This window comes from Polypterus senegalus, chromosome 16 (assembly GCF_016835505.1).
Source record: "Polypterus senegalus isolate Bchr_013 chromosome 16, ASM1683550v1, whole genome shotgun sequence".
In the NCBI taxonomy this organism is placed as follows: Eukaryota; Metazoa; Chordata; class Cladistia; order Polypteriformes; family Polypteridae; genus Polypterus; species Polypterus senegalus.
In genome coordinates this window covers 29,467,515-29,489,057 of record NC_053169.1, presented here as the reverse complement: position 1 = coordinate 29,489,057, position 21,543 = coordinate 29,467,515, and the positions used below count along the sequence as shown (strand labels likewise).

Sequence of the window (21,543 nt, the reverse complement as noted above, 5' to 3'; positions counted from 1 at the left end):
TGACTATTTCTGTCAAAGACAAAGTACCTTTTTGCCACTTATAATTAGGAAGCAGGTTTTGGTTTTCTGTTATGAGATTTCTAAAATTCCACGACAGAATCCATATGATGCACTCACACAGCAAATACATCTGCATTTTTTCACACAAATGCCATTAGATTTTTTTTTTACCTCACAGAACTACGGCAGAGCCTTGTGAGGTGGTAGTTAAAGAAAGAGGCTAAATCAAAAGCTGAAGTGCTCTAGAAGAGGAGTCCCCAACTCTGGTCCTGGAGGGCCCCAGTGGCTGTAGGTTTCATTCTAACCCTTTTCTTAATTAGTGACCTGTTTTTGCTGCTAATTAAGTTCTTTTGAATTGATTTTAATTTACTTGCTCTTGAAGACTCAGACACCTTCATTGTTTCTTTTTCCTTAATTAGCAGCAAAACAATAATGAGATACAAAATGGGCCAAAACACGACCAGCTAACTGTGCCCATCATACAGTATCTGAGATTAAAGAATGATGAAGGCCTCGGGTCCCAAAGCATTTTAACAGTGCTCTTAGAAAAGAGAAAATCAACAATTTCAGAAATGTATGCTATTGAACAGTGAGTGCAGCACTAAGACATGGAATTAAAAAACGGGTTTAATTAACATCAAGACTCGGTGCCAAATCAAGCAACTACTTAGTGTGAAATTGTTTGGAGTTTGAGGCCCTGGCTTAGTTGCTTTTCTGTTGGCTCATTTACTTCACATTTCATTTGTGTTTGGGTGCCATTTAAGGAAAGAAATGAAACAATTCAGAGGAACGATGAAGAAATTCAGGGGAACAAATCTTAAAAAAACAAGTCAATTAAAATGAATTCAAAAGAAGTTAATTAGCAGCAAAACAGGTCACTAATTAAGGGTCAGAGAGAAAATCTGCTGCAACTGTGGTCCTCCAAGACCGGAGTTGGGAACTCCTGCTGTAAAAGCATGCCGAGTATTTCTTGAGGATGAGGATATAAAGTATAGAACATAAATAACCCTTCTGTAGCACAACCTAAGCTGACTCAGCCTGTGATAAATTAAAGGTTATCATGGAATCCAAAATGAACCAACGAATATAAAGCTAAACCTAAGGATAAAAAATGCACATCTCACCTAGAGCTATGGCATGTTTTTATTAATACATCTATTTGAAAAAGGCAGCTGAGATTTTCTTTATGAAAACAATGTTAACACTTAAAATTAAAAATTACTCAACAGAAGCAGGTCTATAACTAGCTGGCAAATGAGACTGTTTTAGAAATCTTCAGAAATGCCTCCTCCTCCTTCCTCATTTTCAATTTCAACAGATGTTTTGATAATTCTAACTTATTCCTTCAAGTACTTTTTTTTTATTTTTTAAACATTCCGACTTTCCTCCCTAAATGCTTGTATACAAGACCTTGTCAAACATCTTTGTTCTTGCCTCTTCATTATAGTCACTCTTTCACGGTGGGATTTACTTGACTATTTCTCTCCCACACTACATTTTTCTTCCCAGATTTCTCAGGAAACAGCTCGTTTCCCATGTTACTTTTAACATGGTGACTAATTTCTCAGGCAGAAGCATCACATACTTCTATTTCTTACTGAATACACTGTTGGATGAATTAGTATTACACAGGGGGAAGGGAAAGAAAAAAAAAAAAAAAACAATCACATTTAAACTGATCAGAAGAACTTACCTTGTGCATCAACTTGACCCCGGGTGTTCACCTTCTAATGAGATCTGAAGGGTCAAAGTTAACCCTTTCGGCCCCGACATCCTACTACCAGTACATAAATATGCAACCATTTTTGTAAAGCACAGATATGTTTGCAGCCACTGGAACCAGGCGAGCTACTATTAGCACAGACTGGAGAGACCAGCATACAGTCCGTGAAACACGAAAGTGAAACAAGTAGTATTGAAGTATTTGGCAGCTATTGTATAATAGTGAATCTTTTTTGGGTTTTTTTTCATTTTTGAGCTTCCTAGACACCACAAAGGTAGAATATCTAACAAAATAATGTTTCCTATAAAAACAGAAAATCCAGCACTGAAAGGGTTAATCATTTTCACAAAACTTCAAAAAATGGGGATTGGTAATACAGGCATGTGGAGTGTTTTATACTCCAGTGGAACCTCAGTTCACGAGATTAATCCGTTCCAGTAAGTAACTCGTGATCAGAAATGCTCACATTCCGAATCAAATTTTCCCCATACGAAATAATGCAAATTTACTTAATCTGTTCCACAACCCAGAACTGTTGATAAACATACATTTTATATAGTGGGTCAATAAGTGCTTATTTATTTTATATATAAAGACAATAAAATTTACATATAAAAGGTAAGAGTTTTCACTGATTTCTTCATGGGTGCATCCTTTAATGCTTTCTTTGGCCCATGCTGGCCATACACTTTCGTAACTCAACAGTAAAATACACAAAAAACTGCTAACGTGTTCACAATAAAATAATTCATGTATTTATTCGGCGAAGGATGGGCTCAAACAGACTCAAGATTCATTTGTTTAACCAACGCTAAGCAAACCATACACATTTGATCATGTTCGAAAATGCTCGGGTTCTGAGTAACAATTCATATATGGAGACCAATTTCATGACGGAAAAGAGAGGTGTTCATGAACAGAGGTCTCACTGTATTTTAAGGATGCGGATCACAAACATGATTATATTTCTGGTATGTGCTTCTTTACCAGTGGTCCTAGCCCTCTACTAGCCACTCCCAGAAGGTTACAAATGGCAGATTTCAAACATAACCCTGTGGAATATTGCTTTAGACTATTTCAAGGTCAACGATTATGAAGATGTTATTTTTGATCCTTTATTATATATTGAGCCTTCTATGGAGTGGGCCACTATTACAGGGTGAAAATGACAAATTTCTATGACAAATCAAGAATATTTCTACTTCAAACACTTACACTGAAACACAAATTTTAAGATTTTAAATAGTTAACTCAATTACTGCTGTTTATTTTGTACTTATGTACTGTAAATATTACATTTCTTATGAACACCCCCAATAAGGGTGATTTATACCAATTCAGAATTTTTTTACTTTTGTATTATTTAAATATATTTTTATATTATGTTATTAATTCTGGTTTCAGCATTCTTTCATCTTTGTATTTATGAAATTATAATTTTCATTGAAATGTTGATTTATTAATTTTGTTGCAATGTTTTACAGTTTTTTGTTATCTGCCTTGGCCACCTAATTAGGCATCTGGGGCTCTGGCCCCCAACAGTACTTTAGGTGAAGTTGAAGTAGAATTTATAGGCCTGGTGTGGTAGGCATCAATACTGGAACAGTGCTAGAAAGAAGTCGTGACGGTAAAAATGAGCTGAGAAGCCGAGTTTGACTCTGCATATCCTAGTGAGGCTACATTCAGACAGCAGGTGAAAATGTCTCAGTTCTGTTTTTTATATACTGTAATTGTTCAAATTCATTTTTCAAGTTATTCAAATTGGGCATGATTGTGTACTGATGTTGACCCTGAATATTAACAATAATAAAAATAAATCAGACAGATACAGCCTCGTAAACATTAATAAACTACATGCTGACTTCAAAATGTTTTCAGTGTAGGGTGTTTATGAATTGGTCAGCTAATGATGGCTAGTGTTCAAAGGTGCTCCGAGTTTAGTCATCACTGTCAAATGTGTTTGCAAAAACTCTTGGAAAAAGTACAGATTTGAGGCAGAAAATATGTAGGAACTAGGCTATATTAGAAGGGTTTCTTTCAAATTTTCTATGGCATTTCACATTGCTCTTAAAAGATTAAAGCTATGTCATATGAGTGAAAATGCATTACTGCTGAATAGCAATTCAAACAAGTACTAGTTGGAGTAGCTCTTTACTGCATTTGTGCCAACAACTAACAATGCAGTTTATATTGATGGTGGAAGCACAACTGTAGCTATACTATTCTCATAAATAACCACCATAATGATTCTAATTAGACCTTTGATGTAAACTGATTAGTCTCATGTAATCACAAAATTCAATGAAATTAAAGTTTACTGGTTATCTCTAAGCATTTACCTATCCTGGCTAAATGTATGCAAAGATGTCAACATCATCATTTAATCAATGCACAGCATCAGTTTTATCTGTGAGGTTCCAATTATGAAATATTTTTATCTGTCCCAGAAGCAACTATAAAGAGTATAATCAAGTCACTGAAGACAGCAAACAATGGAGGACAACACTTAGAGTTTTAACATAAGTTTTAATGTAAGCCCATCTGACAGATGCTTATATTTTAATTATATCAGTCTTAAACATTCAAAGTCTACAACTGCAGCCTGTTACTGTGTTGATTATTAGTTTTACATTGTCATATCTGTGACTCCAACACTGTGCAGATTTGAGTATTATATTATTATTGCAAGATTATCATCTAACTTGTAACCAATAATTTTTTTATTTTGTCACTCCCCCAGTATTTATGATGGGTCAGCACTGAAGCACATTACATTGTACATGGGGTGAGGGAAGGGAGGGATCCCCAAAATTCCCAGATGTATTCAATAGCACAAGAGTGGGATGTAGTTATCAAATATACCAATGATTATTGTAGCCCTACAGTCTGGTTAATCAGTCTGCCGAGTGGTGTTTATTCCATCATTGTGCAGATGACTTTGGTGATTGTTTGTTGTTTTCTCCAAGCCACCATGGCAGAATTTGCTATGCAGATTTTCCAAGGACAATGAAGGTTGCACTGACAATGATAGACTTGTTAACAAAGAGGTTTTTTTTTTCCCCCTCCCATGAGAACAGATTATTAATCACTGATATTACATTTAAGTGCTAGGGTACTTATGGGCAAACACTGGAAAATAAAGACTCAGAGCAGTGGCACAAGCAAAACTGCATTTTGCACCATGACAGCACACCTGCACACACTCCGTTGTCAGTCAAAGAGGTTTTGACTAAAACCGATGTTGTGCTTGCTTTATACCAGCATATTAGCCAGATCTTGCCTCTTGTGGCTTCTTTTTGGTCATGAAATTAAAATCGAGACTGAAGCGTAGAAGATTTCCTACCATGGAAAAGTGCTGGTCGCTCGAGAGACAGTAACAAAAGAGGAGTACAGTAAATATTAACAGGAATAAATGTATTGCATCTCAAGGGGAGTATTTTGCAAGTGACTAATGCTGTAAATTTTATAATTAAGTTTTAGTCTGAGATTTTATATTATATATATATATATATATATATATATATATATATATATATATATATATATATATATATATATATATACTGCTCAAAAGAATTAAAGGAACACTTTTAATCAGAGTATAGCATAAAGTCAATGAAACTTATGGGATATTAATCTGGTCAGTTAAGTAGCAGAGGGGGTTGTTAATCAGTTTCAGCTGCTGTGGTGTTAATGACATTAACAACAGATGCACTAGAGGGGCAACAATGAGATGACCCCCAAAACAGGAATGGTTTAACAGGTGGAGGCCACTGACATTTTTCCCTCCTCATCTTTTCTGACTGTTTCTTCACTAGTTTTGCATTTGGCTACAGTCAGTGTCACTACTGGTAGCATGAGGCGATACCTGGGCCCTACAGAGGTTGCACAGGTAGTCCAACTTCTCCAGGATGGCACATCAATACGTGTCATTGCCAGAAGGTTTGCTGTGTCTCCCTGCACAGTCTCAAGGGCATGGAGGAGATTCTAGGAGACAAGCAGTTACTCTAGGAGAGCTGGAGAGGGCCATAGAAGGTCCACAACCCATCAGCAGGGCCAGTATCTGCTCCTTTGGGCAAGGAGGAACAGGATGAGCACTGCCAGAGCCCTACAAAATGACCTCCAGCAGGCCACTGGTGTGAATGTCTCTGACCAAACAACCAGAAAGACTTCATGAGGGTGACCCAAGGGCCCCATGTCCTCTAATGGGCCCTGAGCTCACTGCCCAGCAGCATGCAGCTCGATTGGCATTCGCCATTGAATACCAGAATTGGCAGATGCACCACTGGTGCCCTGTGCTTTTTACAGATGACAGCAGGTTCACCCTGAGCATGTGACAGAAGTGAAAAGGTCTGGAGAAGCCATGGAGAACATTATGCTGCCTGTAACATCATTCAGCATGAGCAGTTTGGTGGTGGGTTAATGATTGTCTGGGGAGGCATATCCATGGAGGGTCACACAGACCGCTACAGGCTTGACAAAGGCACCTTGGCTGCCATTAGGTATCAGGATGAAATCCTTGGACCCATTGTCAGACCGTATGCTGGTACAGTGGCTCCTGGTGCACAACAATTCCTGGCCTCATGTGGTGAGAGTATGCAGGCAGTTTCTGGAGGATGAAGGAATTGATACCATTGACTGTCCACCACACTTTCCTGACCTAAATCCAATAGAACACCTCTGGGACATTATGTTTTGGTCCATCCAATGCCACCAGGTTGCACCTCAGACTGTCCAGGAGCTCAGTGATGCCCTGGTCCAGATCTGGGAGGAGATCCCCCACAACACCATCTGTCATCTCATTAGAAGCATGCACCGATGTTGTCAGACATGTATACAAGAACACAGGGGCCATACAAAGTGCTGCGTACAATTCTGAGTTGCTGCAATTAAATTTTGGCAAAATGGACTAGCCTGCCACATAATTTTTTCACTCTGATTTTTGGGGCGTCTTTGAATTCAGGGCTCTGTAGGTTGATCATTTTCATTTCCATCAAACGATGTGGCATCCTTTCGTTCCTAACACATTACCCAGTCTATATCAGTATAGATATCCAGGAGGATTTCTTTTTCCCATTGAGATCTGATGTGTTTTCAAAGTGTTCCTTTAATTTTTTTGAGCAGTTTATATATATAATATTTGGGTCCCCCATTGCACACGCTGGTTGTCATTTTTGAACATTTTCTTCAATTTTGCAATCTGTTTAGGTGTCAAAATGTATGTTAAAAATCTCATGCTTAGTTAAAAAAAACCTTTGGTTTCCTGGAAAGAGATTAGAAACAGCCAAGAGCATTTACAGAAGTTTACAGATGGAATGATACAGCCGAGTGTCATATCGCAGACATATGCAGATCAGGTGGACTGGCGTTGCTAATTTGCACCATGCTTTTCTGCCACCCCTTTCAGTGCCTTCTCCAGTTTTCTCTTGACGGTTCAATGTCCCTCAGGAAATGTGTGAATGAAGGCCCACAAAACCTTGACAGCCAACCTCCACTGGCTAGATCGATGCCTTTTGGGCAAGTTCATTGCAGTCGCTCACCAGCTCTCCACATATCTGGCCTGGTTTCTCTCATAATGCTGCCTCCATGTTTTTTTCACAGAGGTCTATTAGTTTCACCAACAGGACTTCCTTCTGTTGCCCTGACCAGATGATAATGTCAGATCTCCAGGCTGTTTCATCCATCTCTGTGGGGAAACATCAGTTGCTGACTTCAGTCAGTTCCTGGGTCCATAACTGCCCCATATGTGGTGTCTTCCAGTGCCGCCAGAACTGCAGATAAAAAGTTCTTCAGGTGTTTACCCGGACTTTCATCATCTTCACAGATTATGCTCACTTCCTCAGCACCTGGTCATGATGTCAAGGTGGCTTAACATCACAACAAGATGTGCTGCAGGCTTGCTCCCACTACACTTACATGCCATACTAATGGATTAAATTGGATAGGATTGGAATTACATCACACTGTAAGTGGCCTGTATTAAGAAACACATTCTTGCTTGAAGCATCTCCCAAGGTCTGGCTAGCTCACTGGTCTTGTATGAATGCCCTTTCACATTGTCCACTGGCCATGCACATGCTCGCTAACTGTTTTCACCCACCCATTAGCGGTCTTCCTTCACCCTGGTCACCTCCATAGCCACCATGAGCCTCCCTGTCTTTCACAGATGCCACCATTGACCCCAACTTCTATTACTGCCAGCTTATTTCCCAAAGTTGACTAAAGTACGTCATTTCATATACCTCCAACTGTAGAACAACCAGAAAGAGACCTGTACTGAACATTTGTAAATTAGTATCCTTTCAAAAAATGTGTCAGCTGAACAAACACATAATGTGATCCACTTCTTTAAGAGCAGCAACATTTGAATGTGGAGTGGGATTCAAACTATACACTGCTTAGTGCTTAGCTGTTATTTGAAGGCCAACCTGCCTTACAGCAGTTATAATATTTAAACTGGCTCCTGTCTTATAAATCAGAACCCCAATTCCAGAAAGCATATACTGCACTCCCAAGTCAAGTTTTGTTCATTGCATCCTGTGTTTGTACCTCTTTGATTTTGCTTTGGATTAACTCATGGTTCCTGACCTGTTCTGCATTTTGCACTTTTGCCTGCCTTTTCAAGAAGCATCCGACAGCTCTGGGTTTGATCAATGAACATACTGACCTTTTTATGCATGACCATGTTTACAAGGACTCAAAATCTGACTCATGTTTTTTAATTACATTTCAAGTAAAAATACTAGCATCTTATATTCTTTCATGCTGGTTGAGTTCTCCATACTCACAAGATGCCAGCTGTAAAATAAGCGTTTACTATTGTGCAAGTGGAGGTATTGTCTGAAGTGAAATGCTAAACTGTAAACAAGTCATTCCCACCACCCCTTTCATTAACAGACCCATAAAATAAAAATTATACCCACCAAAAATTATTACAGCAGACAAGCCAATCAAAAGTGAGTTAAGCTTTCAAATAGTGATATTTTCTCCATGATATTTCATTATGATGTTACAGCTGAATTTATACAGTTGGCTATAGTAAGTTTTTTTTCTCTTTCCGTCCTCACGGCACAGACTTCTGTTAGCACGTAAACCACTCAGCTGTATATATTGTAACAAGAAATCCAAGCAACACTTAATGAGAGACTTTTACAAGTCTTTAATTCCACAGTAAATAGTAAAAAATTCCTGCAGGTTTGTGGTCTACATATTTGTTTTGATATAGCAATTCCAGCCGCACTCCTTGAAAGCAGCCCAAGTATCATTTATAATCTAAACTGCAAAGCTTGCATTCTGCACTATCAAAGGCAATAGCCTCATTTCAGGAAAATATTAAAAGGACAATGGCAACAAGGACTTTACTATTATTTTCAGGCCTGGAGTTATTGATTTGTAAGAATGCATACATGGACACCACATTGTTCTTGTATATGTAATATACCATATACTGTACATTCATTTGATCCACACAGACGAAGCTTGATTACATTCTGTTAGTGTAAAATGTATGCCTCTAGTTCCCGAACCTACGCAAAGCAATTTTATATTCACAGGAGGGTGAAATAAATGTTCTCAGCAGCATTGAAACCAAAGCGGGAGCCAACCTTGATTAGCACTAATCCATCATAAAGCAGGCTAATAAAAACACCTATATACTCACAGGGCTAATTTATAGTAATCAATTAAGCCCCAATGCTCTTCATTTGGATGAGAAACTAAAGTACCCCTAGGAAAAAAAACACATGCAGACACAAAACAAACATACCAAAAAAACCCCACAAAAACAGGCCAGGATTCAATGCCAGTCTCCTAGAGCTGAAAGTCAGTCGCACTCTCCAGTATCCACAAGATCAGACCGTATCTGACAGAGTATGCAGTACAACTCCTTGTCAAGGCTTTGGTCTTGTCACGTCTGGATTACTACAACTACTCCCTGCTGGCAGGAGTACTGGCATGTGTCAGCAAGAAGCTGCAGAGGATTCGAAATACAGCAACACGTCTGGCGTTCAACCAGCCAAGGAGGCCACATGTCACTCCTCTTTTCACTACATGGGCTCCTTATAGCTGCACATATTAAGTTCAAATCCTTGATGCTTGCTAACAGAGTGGTCAATGGGTCAACACCTACATACTGTGTATGGAGACTCCTGTGAGGTCCTATGCTGCTCTGCGCTCACTCAGGTCTGCTGACGAATATCGCCTGGTGATGCCAACTAAAATGCATTAAATCTCAAACAAGACTCTTCATGCATACTTCCTGTCTGGTGGAATGAGCTGCCCACCTCCATTAGAATTTCTGACTCCCTCAATGTGTTTAAGCAGCATCTGGAGACTCTCTTATTTGGTCAATTTCTGTCTAACTGATATTGGCTTTGTTAAGTAAGCAGTTGTAACTCACTTGCATTTTGCTTTGAGCTCTTCACTGGTGGCGATTAATTTGTAACACTTGTTCCTAAACGGTCACCCAGACTGTTTAATCAATTATGCTGACCTCTTTTGTAAGTTGCTTTGGAGAAAATTGTCTGCTGAGCAAATAAATGTATACCCAACACCCTACCCAAAATATGAATTGCTTTACATAAAAAATTAACAGTATTGAGAATATACAGTACATGTGTTTGTTGAACACTAAGAATCCATTAGTGAATTTTTAAAAACTCATTTATGTAAATTTATGAACTCCTTTATTTTCTTCTAAAGCTGTATTATTTTCTTGATATTACAGTGTTTCAGCGGGTCATACGGCTCCATAGTCAAAAGATGTAAGTTTTATTTATTCTCTTAGCATAACAATTACATAAATAAAAGACTGAGTTATGTTATGAAATGCTAACAAGCTATTAAGATAATTTTTCAAACTTTAAACTACATAATACTAAATAAACAGCAAATTAATTTAAATACAAGAGATAAAAAGTTTGATGAACACACAATCTAAACTACAACTGTACTGTACTTTATTATACTGTACAACTGTTCAAAATTACAATTTTTGGATTTTAGATTTTTTTATCTACTGAATATATACTTACATTCTCATACAAAGCTTGAAGGGTCTCCAGGTCAACCACAGCATTGTCCAAGTTCAAAACCGCTATACAAAAGATAAAGAAAGAATTAGTTGCCACAAAAAAAATAAAAACGGAAAGACAGAAATCTAAAAAGAAATGGTCTGTGTTAGTGAAAGATTAGTAGAACTGTGAGAAATAAAATCATCAGGTCACAAAGACCTGCTGAAATACGCATTTCAAGACCGAAGGCAAAGAAGCATAAATCCTGTGCAGCCAAACTTTTACAATATAGATGACAAAACTATTCATCGAGCATTACCAGTAAATTAGACATTTCAAAGTAGACAACAGTGAGAATGCTAAGATGAATCGACCTTTTAGTTGAAGTACAGAAACATCAATATGCCATCTTGCTTTACCGACTTGCAGATTAATTAGTTTACTTCACATCTGTTAACCCCGGTTAAAGTCTGTGTGCACAAAAGCAATAGGCTTTTAGTCAAATGAGGAATTTTTCTTTCATTTTTCCCCCAGAACTTGGTGCCACCTATTATTTCCAGGGCCCCAATTTTACTCTTTTTGAGATCTTAATGCAGCTAAGCTTCTTAAATTTGATGTGTCAAGATGCAATTAACTAAATCTAGTTACAAAGTTCAATGACAACTAACTTAAAGGACATTGCAAATCAATGAATTTTAAAGATAACTATTTTTTGCTTAATCACATTCACCACATGAATTACATATGGAGTTTTGATCAACAATGGTTTGCAAATTGTGAGCTGCAGCCCCAGCAAGCCTGACATTAGTTTGTTGTTGTTTAAAAAAAAAAAAAAAAACCTATTCCAATTTTAAATAAATGTATTTTCTATAAATTGTCCAGTTTTTAAATACATAAGTAACTGAAAATGGTCAAGTGTTATGTAAAAGTAGTCATATACCAATGTAGTTAAACATGCATGCAGTGGTCCTCAATTTTCTTGGGGTACGCAAACAGCCGTCTGGTGGTATATGAGGAAATAAAAGAATAAAAAGTAGGGCTGAAAAGGACTGAACCGGAGTCTCAACGCTCAGCTGCACCTCAGCTCCATTGCTCAATCTCACGGTGTGCTCCTGCTGTGAGATTCCACTCCTGCAACCTCACTTCTCCTTAACAGCGTCCATCACTCACATCATATTAAATATTCAAAGAAAATAACCTTGCCAACTTAGGAGAATGGGCAATCCACCCAGTGACCCAATTTTAATCAAACCCAATCCTCTGGAATTGGGAGGTAGCCGTTTTAACCACTATGCAGCTGTAAACACACATGTGTCTTCTGTAAAATGCCACATCCAAGCTGGTATCCTTCTACACGTTAAGGAAAACTGAATAAAGCTGAAAAGACTGTTAGTTGTACTGTATGCAGAAGTTTTTATAAGTAATCTTACCATGAATCAGTTAATTAAGGATACAATGTTACCGATAATTATGAAAAATAGAAAGCATAAAAAAAATAAATACAAGGCAACTCAAAGCATTTGAAAAATATGTGTTAAGCCTACCAGACTTTACTAATCTGTGTGTAGCTTAGCTCTAGTGGTCACAGGAAAAATAAATGTTACCTAAAACTGTCAAGGAACAAAGCAGCCTTGTTTGAATTTCTAATGTCGCCTTTTTGTCTAGCAGCACAGATCTGGCGCCCAAAACTGTAATCTTTTAAAAGTAAATGTTTAAATACAAACACAGCCGAAGTTGTGATTGTTTAATCTGAGATATACTATTACATTTCTTTATTTAGCACAGAATATATGCAAACCACTATGTATAGCTTTCTACCACAGGACCTTGGCTGTCTAAAATAATAACTGCATTTGACAGTGACAAAAGCTTAGGTGTGAGATGAGAACAAACTAAAATTATTGTGACAAAGAGAGGTCAGACTTCAGAACTGCAGGTCAGACTTTTGACAGTGCTATATTCGATGCCTGACATTTCTAAAGTACAAAGTGTCAGTTTGTATATTCAACACGAATTTGTTTCAGTTTTAGTGGTGAGAACACATCCATTTCATACATCATTTGATGAAAGATGCAAGTTGTTACATTATGAAAAAGGTTATTTTTCAATAAATATTATGAAGCACTGTCTCTGAATATTTTTTATAAGATCTACCCTCTTTGCTTTATATCAGACATGCTATGTAATTAGATTATTGAATGTTACAGAATTTCTGATAACCTTAAAACTACAGTAGCCTTGTATTCACCTGTTTTCAATTTTCTATATTTGAACAACTTTTTGCCATCGAGAAGGGATGAGGTTGGACTGGTTTTAAATTTACTGAGGGCACATACACAAAAGATTTATCCACCCCAAACTAATATTTTAGTTGTAGGTTAAAGCAGTCTTCAATTTCACAAAGTTTAATGACACACATTGTTATTAATTCATCATGATTTTCATTTTTTCTAAAGCATTCAGCAAAACAAAATGTGCATTGCTTATATTGGAAGGGGTGACTCACTCAGTTAACAAGCCCACTTACTCCTATGGACTCATGGGAAAGAGCAGCATCAACACTGGGGTCAAATGAACTCCACTCTGTTAATTAACTGAGCACCACTCTATTGCTTCTACTATGACTGAGAAAAATGTATTTGGTGTTATTGTGTTGCATACATTTTCACCTCAGAGTCTATTTATTTTAAAATGAAACTGTTTTTGTGTTCATAAGAAGTACATATGAACATTTTGAAATCACTTGATTTTTTTTTTTTGTCCAGCATCTCCTGACTCACTGGTATGAGAAAACACATGCATCTGATACCATTCAAGTCATCTTGATATCTGGTTATGCAAAACGTCAAGCTTTTCCAGCTTCCCCTCTATTTTTGGCCTTCTAGACATAAAAAAACAATTGCTTTATTGGACAACATTTTTGCAGTAAATTACAACCTTATGATAAAGCAGTAAACCAACAGGTGTCTTCAACAAAAATGATCATAAGGACTTGAAGAGTGAGTGGAGACTGAGACATTCTGACGTCATCCTTGAGAAAGAAGGAGAATCGGCTGAGAGCTGGAGTTTTCTTTTGTGTGAGAATAAAAAATACATTTTGCTCCTAAAAACTTTGGGTTCTGGTTACTGCTATATAGCTGTGCTATATATAGAAAAAAGTAAAGTTAACCTCATAGGAGGACAAACAGCAAGCCATCGGGGTTGGAGTGTATTGCAGGAGTTAAAGGGATCAGCAAAAAAAACAAAAAAAAAACAAAAAACAAGCAGGTTTAGTAAACTCAAAGTCAAATTTTAATAATGAAGCCAGTGCTCCTGTCCTGTTGGACTTTTTAAGAGGATGGCTTGGAGGAGACAGTCTTCTATATTCAGAGAACCATAGACACTTGGAATAAGCGACAAAGTAGTGTGGTAGACAGTAGGACTTTAGGGACTTTCAAAACTAGACCTGAGATTTTAGAAGAATTAAGTGGATAGAACTGGTAAGCTTTGTTGGTGTGTTCTAATGTTCTAAAAAGATGTGCATGCCACATCAACTGACTCCAAGGTTCACCCCTAATGGTATACAAGGGGTGAAAGTTACTGCTTTACCCCAAACTTTATCAGTAATATAGGCATGAGGAGTGTCATTTAATGCTATTTTGAGGTTGCTGAACAAGAATATGATCATACTAGCCAACCCGCCGCATAATCAGGCTGGTTTTTTAATGATTTTTAAGCACAGGGAGAAAATTAACATTTGAAAAATCGGTAATGTAATAAATCAGCAAGAAATGCAACATTGTAACAATGCACAGAACGAACCCACACTCAATTGTCTGTGGCTTAAAACTGGCGGACCGCCCTTGCACCTTCTCCTGCCAGACTAAGGGATGGGGGTGCAGGGCACGGAGTGTGGAACGGGAGGAGAGAAGGAGGACGTCCATTCAGCTCCGTCCGTCATGCTAGTCTGCTGATTTCTCGTTTAGTATGCACTGCCCGCTCATGTGCCCACCTCCAACTCGTCACTTGAGTCGTCGTCTTTACACAGTCCAGATGTACCTGTGACTGACGTAGACGTTTCATTGCTCTGTGCGGTTTTGGCTGCTTTTCTATATATAATCCACCAAGACAACCCACCACGGTAGTAGCGAGGTGGGAGGGAGGTGTGTACTAAGCGTTGGCACGCAACCAGTGGGAGCGTATGAGTCGCACTTAGTGGGAATTCCACGGTTTGCAGCCCGAATGGGGTTCAACGGCTTATCCATGCCTCTCTGCACCGGCTAGACACACGCTCAATGTCATGCATAATTATTTATTGAATGCTAAACACTTCTGGAAAGACACGGTTGTCTAAAACAGGTTGGTGTGAGAATACAACAGTAAGTGAATGAAAAGATGGAACTCTGGAGAGAGCAAAATACAACACAATAGTGAACCCGCAGCATAACAAACGCTGCATAATTATTTATTGATGGTTGAACACTTCTGGAAAGACACAGTTGTCTAACAAGGGAGGGTTTGAGGATACAACAGAAAGTGAATGAAAAGATGGAACAATAGACTTTTCATTGCTCTGTGCGGTTTTGGCTGCCTTTCTATATATAACCCACCAAGACACCCGACCACGGTAGTAGCAAGGTGGGAGGGGGGTGTGAACAAAGTGCAGGAGCATCTAAAACGACGCATGTTTGTCGCGGATGCGAATTGCTGTATGTTGAGTGTAAAACAGTTTGCTATGGTGCACGCGGTTGTGCGTCGTAACCGAAAACTCGGTTTTTAAAGACTGCTTACTTCATTGTGTTTTAACCTCAGTTGTAAAGGACTGTTTTAAGGACCCCATGGGATACCCCTTGGTTTTGGCTGCTTTTCTATATATAATCCACCAAGATACCCGACCACGGTAGTAGCGAGGTGGGAGCGGGGTGTGTATAAAGGGTAGGGATGCAAAGAGTGGGAGCATATGAGTCACACTTAGTGGGAATTCAACGGCTTGCAGCCCGAATGGGGTTCAACGGCTTACTCATGCCTCTCTGCGCTGGGTAGACACACGCTCAATCTCATGCATAATTATTTATTGAATGCCAAACACTTCTGAAAAGACACAGATGTCTAAAACGGGTTGGTGTGAGAAAACAACAGTAAGTGAATGAAAAGATGGAACTCTGGAGAGAGCATAATACAACACAATAGTGAACCCGCAGCATAACAAACGCCGTGAGGCTCAGACGTTCATGTGGACTCTTACCACAGACAAAAGGGACTAACTGGGATGCTGGTGATTTTTTGCGTCCGGGCAAATGGGCAGGCAGTGTGAATGCCTACAGAGTGAGGGTAGATGCTGGCCGGTGAAAAAGGAGTGTTGGTAGGCAGGAAAATGTCTTCCATGTTCCTGCAGGAGCATCTAAGAAGACGCAGGTTTGTCGCGGATGCGAAAAGCTGTATGTAGCGTGTAAAACAGTTTGCAATGGTGCACGTGGTTGTGTGTCGTAACCGAAAAGTCGCTTTTTAAAGACTGCTTACTTCATTGTGCTTTAACCTCAGTTGTAAAGGATTATTTTAAGGATCCCATGGGATAACCCTTGCAAAACGTTTCACACGCTGCATATGGCGATTCACCTCCGCGAGAAACATGCCTCTATGAACAGTCAACATAGCTCGGAGGTGCAGGACATGCACATGACATTAACCTGACCTGCACTGCATGTGGCCTCTACGACAGATGAATATAAATGACGCCATTTTTTCTGTGTCATCGCGTCTGAGTTGGTGGGCGTGGCCCTGCGACTTGTCATCGTATCCAATGGTCTTGGAGTTGGTGGCCGTGGCTCCTTCCTGCGTGCGCCATAGTTGTCTCACTTGTCGGCGGCTTAGTGAATCCACACCCCTTCCGGCGTGCTTTCCATGGTTGTCTTGCCTTAGTGAATTATATATATAGATTTTTGGTATTTAATTCTTTACCAGTAGTACTACCTTCTAAAATTATAAATTTCAAACACAAGCTTGTGGAATATCATTTTAGACTGTTAATTGATTACAAGTACAATCTATTGTTTTGATTTTAGACCCTTTACTATGGCTCTAGCCCTCTGTGGACCTCTATGAGATAGTTAATGATAACTGCCACTCGGAATTAGGGCAGCTTCCACTAAATCAAACTTTTTTTTTTTTTAATTGTTTGTCATTCTTGTGCTGTCCAGCAAACACTTGTCCACACAGTGGTAAGTGTTGCTACTTTTGTTGTTGGAACAAATGGCATACATACGGGTAGTCTGTCAGTTCTGCAATCCAAATTTAAAGAGTGGTGCCAGGCTGAGGTGCAGAACTGACAAGGTAGCCTTCTCTGAAATTCAATCATTCAATCAATTAATAGAAGAGCTACTTTTATCATAAAATATAAAAAAAAAACAACATTGTTATTCCCCACCATGCTAAACAAGTTTCAAAAATTGTTTGAATCAATTAATTTATGGTGTGCCCCATGATTTTATTTAGTCACATACAACCACGTAAAATTGTGGTTAAAGAAAATTGTATTTTTTGCTTTTTAGTTCATTTATAACTAAAGCAAATAAAATCATTTAACTAAAATAATGCTTTTTTTATTTGTTATATTCTACTCAGGGTCATTTATACTTTGGGTGTGAAGTTGCTTTGCTTAACAACATATGGAGTGTTAATGAGGAAACCAACTGAGCTGATCGTGTTTGCATTAGAATGCGTGATCAACCAATTTCCTCACTAAATGCTCTGGGGCTGCATGGCACCCACACCCACTAGCCTGACCTGCACTATTTTTATTTAAAAAAATCTTGCACCACTACAAACCCCATACTCTCTTTAATCACAGGTAATAATTTACGTCAGTCAGTCATTTTCTGAAACTGCTTTGTCCTGAACGGGGGTCATGGGGGACGCTGGAGCCAATCACATCTAGGACAGGGTGCATGATAATTTATGTTGCCATCTCAATTTTAAACAAGCATTATTCTGAGATACTGAATCTACACTGACAAACTACATAAACCAATAGGAGGACTATAGAGAGCCAAAGACAACTCGGACAGTATCATAAATAAAAATGCAGTCAGCTGTGGAACATAAACAAATAGTTCAGAAAGTGAACGTATAAACATAACAAAATAAAAGTACTATAATCTGGATCAAAAGAGAGAATGTGTGCACCATAAGTAAACTGGTGTCCTACCCAGTGTTGGGTGTTGCCTTATTCAAAGTGCTGCCAGGATAGATGGATGGGCATTCCCCCAAGACGTACTACAAGATGTTTGCTTCTAGAATTCAAAACTATAACCCCTGAAATTTATATTCGTTAAACATGGCAGAAATAACCAACAAGTATGCTTGCCATGCTATACAAAGATTTCCTTAACTCAGAATACTGCTGTTACTGCTCTTCAGGGTATAGCATTGCTTGCGCAAATTTCTTTGCATTTTCCTTATTACCACACAAATATTGAATGTAACAATTTATCTAAACTATATAATAACTGTGAAATAAAGACTGTCATTAAGCATTCTGAATATAATTTGAAAAATTACAATTTATTCTTGGATTTGAAATCACATTGCATCTATCATATCATACAGATTACGTAATGGATGTGGGAACTTTGCCACTGCCAAAGCAATGACTCCTCTGCACTTTAAAGTTTGTTTTATTTCTTCTGGATTGTAATATAATTAGCTTCATGTGATTGAATATAAATAAATTTAATTAAGGCCTATAAACAAATAATTAAATGAAAACTATACAAAAACTTAAATTATACACAGGACTTCAAAGAAAAAAAATTCTATAATGGCATGACTTGTGCAACACCTGATTCAAGCACTTGAGAAGAAGCAATGAGCAAACTTGGTGGAACATATTTTTTGAATCAGTCCCAGATTAAACAAAAGCCCAGTGCAAAGTGCACTGGAGCACACATCCTCCATACTAGGCCGGCTTGGAGTCGTCAGTTAGTTCGACATTCTAATGTTGAAGTGGAAGATAAAGTGAAATATTCAAAAGCTACTCAAATACAGGGAGAAGAGATTTAATTCCTTCCTGCCAAAACTGATTACTTAGAAGTCAAACCAAGGACCGTATACCTGTGAGACAGCCAATGAGCCACTATGTCATCAGTGACCAAAAGTGCCAACTTTAAAATAAACAAATCAGAATGCAACTAAAGAAAAATTTGGTAATGTCAATAACCAAAACAAGACTGAATTAGTTATGCATTTTTGTTGTTTTTAAGAATTATACAGATACATTTTACCCAGTTTTGTGGATTTAAATCTCTCATTTATAATAGCACAGAAGTAGTATGGCAGTTTCAAATGATAACTTTTAAAAACACATTCGAAGGAAAATAATTTCTCTAAAATAATGTACGACTATAGACTACATTTCTCCATAAACTGGCAATAGATAAATGGATATGGATTTTGTGGCTTAGAAAGCCCTTTTGATCAGTATTTCGTAAACTCGGTGGTGGTGAAGTTGGTTGCTCACAAAACCCTCAAAAATGTCTGCATGACATCCTGGATGACAGACTTCCTAAAAAGTCAGAAACAAGGAGAAAAGGTATTGAGAGCACAAAATGTGCTTAAGAAACTTGATATCTAATGCTAAATGAACGGACTAACAGATTCAAGTGCTGCTTAAGTGCATTCATTTCATTTACAGGAATATCTAGTAAAACTACAAATGATGAACGCTTTGATTTCCAACATATGCCCATTGTACCCACAAAATGCACACTATACACACATTTATGATAAATGTAACTTATATCCACACATACTGTACATAGGGTATATCCCTCCTTGCCACGGTGGATTTCAGTTTGCACTGGCAGAAGATGCCTCTGTGGCAACCAATTTGGTTACTTGAAGTGTGGAGAGCCAAAATATCTGGCCAGTATGCTGAATAGACCACTGCTGCATAAGGGCACACTGTTGGCATGAACACAAGACAGTCTTTTAATTTTATTATTGTAAAAGTTAGATTTAAATTACAGAAAAATCTAATCTGGCAGGAACTGTCCTGAGAAGAATGACAATGAGGGGCAATTTCTGTTGTTGCAAAGCAGTAATGTATCACTAAATATTTAAATTATTAAAATATCAACAGAGAGGTACAGAGGTTAGCTCTGTTGTCTTACGGATCTGGAGTTTGTAATAGTCACTGTATTTTGAAACACCACCATTATTTACTTTATTTTAGCATAATGGCCAATATGCCTACTATGCTTTGATTAAAATCACCATGCACATGTTTTTAACCCACTTAATCCAGTTCAGAATCAATGGTACCAGGCCACATTCCAGCTGTGTCAGGAATAAAACGGACTTCCAACTCTGGATGGAGCACCAGTCAATCACAATGCATATGTACTCCCAAGTCACTTATACTGGACCGATTTATCAATGAACCTAACCTGCACATTTTAGAAATGTGGAAGAAAACTGGACTACCCGGAGCAAAAAACATGCAGAGAGTGAAGGCACACAATTTAAAACAGAGCAGTGTTTTGCGGGAAATGCCACGGCAAAGAACTACTTGCTTGAACCCTGCTTTTTAACAGATTTCCAGTTCCAGTAAACTGATCAGACAATAAACAACAAACACAGTTTCTACTTATAGCCCATTCAAATCTTTTGCAACATTTAAAATGCTTTAAAAATCGACAAAACTAGTTGATCTGCATCCTAACATTGATGCTTAAAGTAAATATAGAGCTACTGCAAAGGATGCTGACCCTCCACGTGCCCCATATTTACAGATTACAGCAACATTTATTTATATAGCACGTTTTCATACAAATGATGTGGCTCAAAATGCTTTACAAAATGAAGAAAATTATATATATATATATATAAAAAAGATTAGACAATACTAAATAAAGAATTAAGTAAGGTCCGATGGCCAGTAGGACAAAAAAAACTAAAAAACTCGAGATTAAAAATCACAAAAGTACATAGTACGAATAAACTAGAGGGATTTGTCAGGCAACAACTGAGACAAATGGTCTATAAAGCCTTCTGTACATCGAACCTGTCATTATTTAACTTTCACTTAGAGTAGGCCTAAACGAACTAACTACTCTAAAACGTTAGAAGAGGCATATCACGACAGTTCGGTTGTACAGTGCTACATTCATGAATTTTAATATCCTCATCAACATTTGAGGACATAATGCCCACTATCATCACTATTGCTTAATTCAACTAATAGTTCAGCTTTGGTTTGTTCTAAAACTGGCTTTACAGCTTTTCATTTACACACCATTGGGTTTTCTTGGTCGAAGGTTCCATCTCACTAATGAACACTGATGAGTTGGCATAGAAGTGGCAAAACACATTAAAATATTCACAATTGTTTTTGCAGTATGATACTATTTCACCCACAAGATGGCAACAGAATATCGTCCCAAGCATTATTCAGGCTTAACACTAGAATTACCAGAGCCTACGAAAAAACTCGTAAATTAGTCCCACCTTAAATCGCTTCTTAAAACAGTTCTCACCTCTGCAAAGCTGCAAGTAGCCGGCTATTCCATCCCCCCACCGACTTAGAACTTGCACAAACTTCTCCCAGCTCATGCCTTGAGTGATTTTCTGGGAGTGAAGTGGAGTTTTAGAGTGGAAATAATAGATTGTTGTTTGGAACACACGCATTTCATGTCTGTTCCGTTTCAACAGTAATCTGTGCAAACACATTGTTAAAACAGAAACGTTTTTTATATTCTAGTAGTAGATGACAAAATGTAGGCATTAACTATATAATGTATGAAGCCTGAAGTCCAAATATCAAAGAAATATTTT

General features: G+C 38.0%; 1 protein-coding gene across 3 annotated transcripts in view; it reads right to left on the bottom strand.

Moving 5' to 3' along the window:
* fmn2b (formin 2b) overlaps positions 1 to 21,543 on the bottom strand; it is a 287,893-nt gene that overhangs the window by 134,166 nt on the left and 132,184 nt on the right. For all 3 annotated transcript variants that reach the window (XM_039737958.1, XM_039737959.1, XM_039737960.1), the window contains one exon: positions 10,756 to 10,817. In XM_039737958.1, the coding sequence (XP_039593892.1) occupies positions 10,756 to 10,817 (62 nt within the window). The remainder of the gene's footprint in view (positions 1 to 10,755; positions 10,818 to 21,543) is intronic.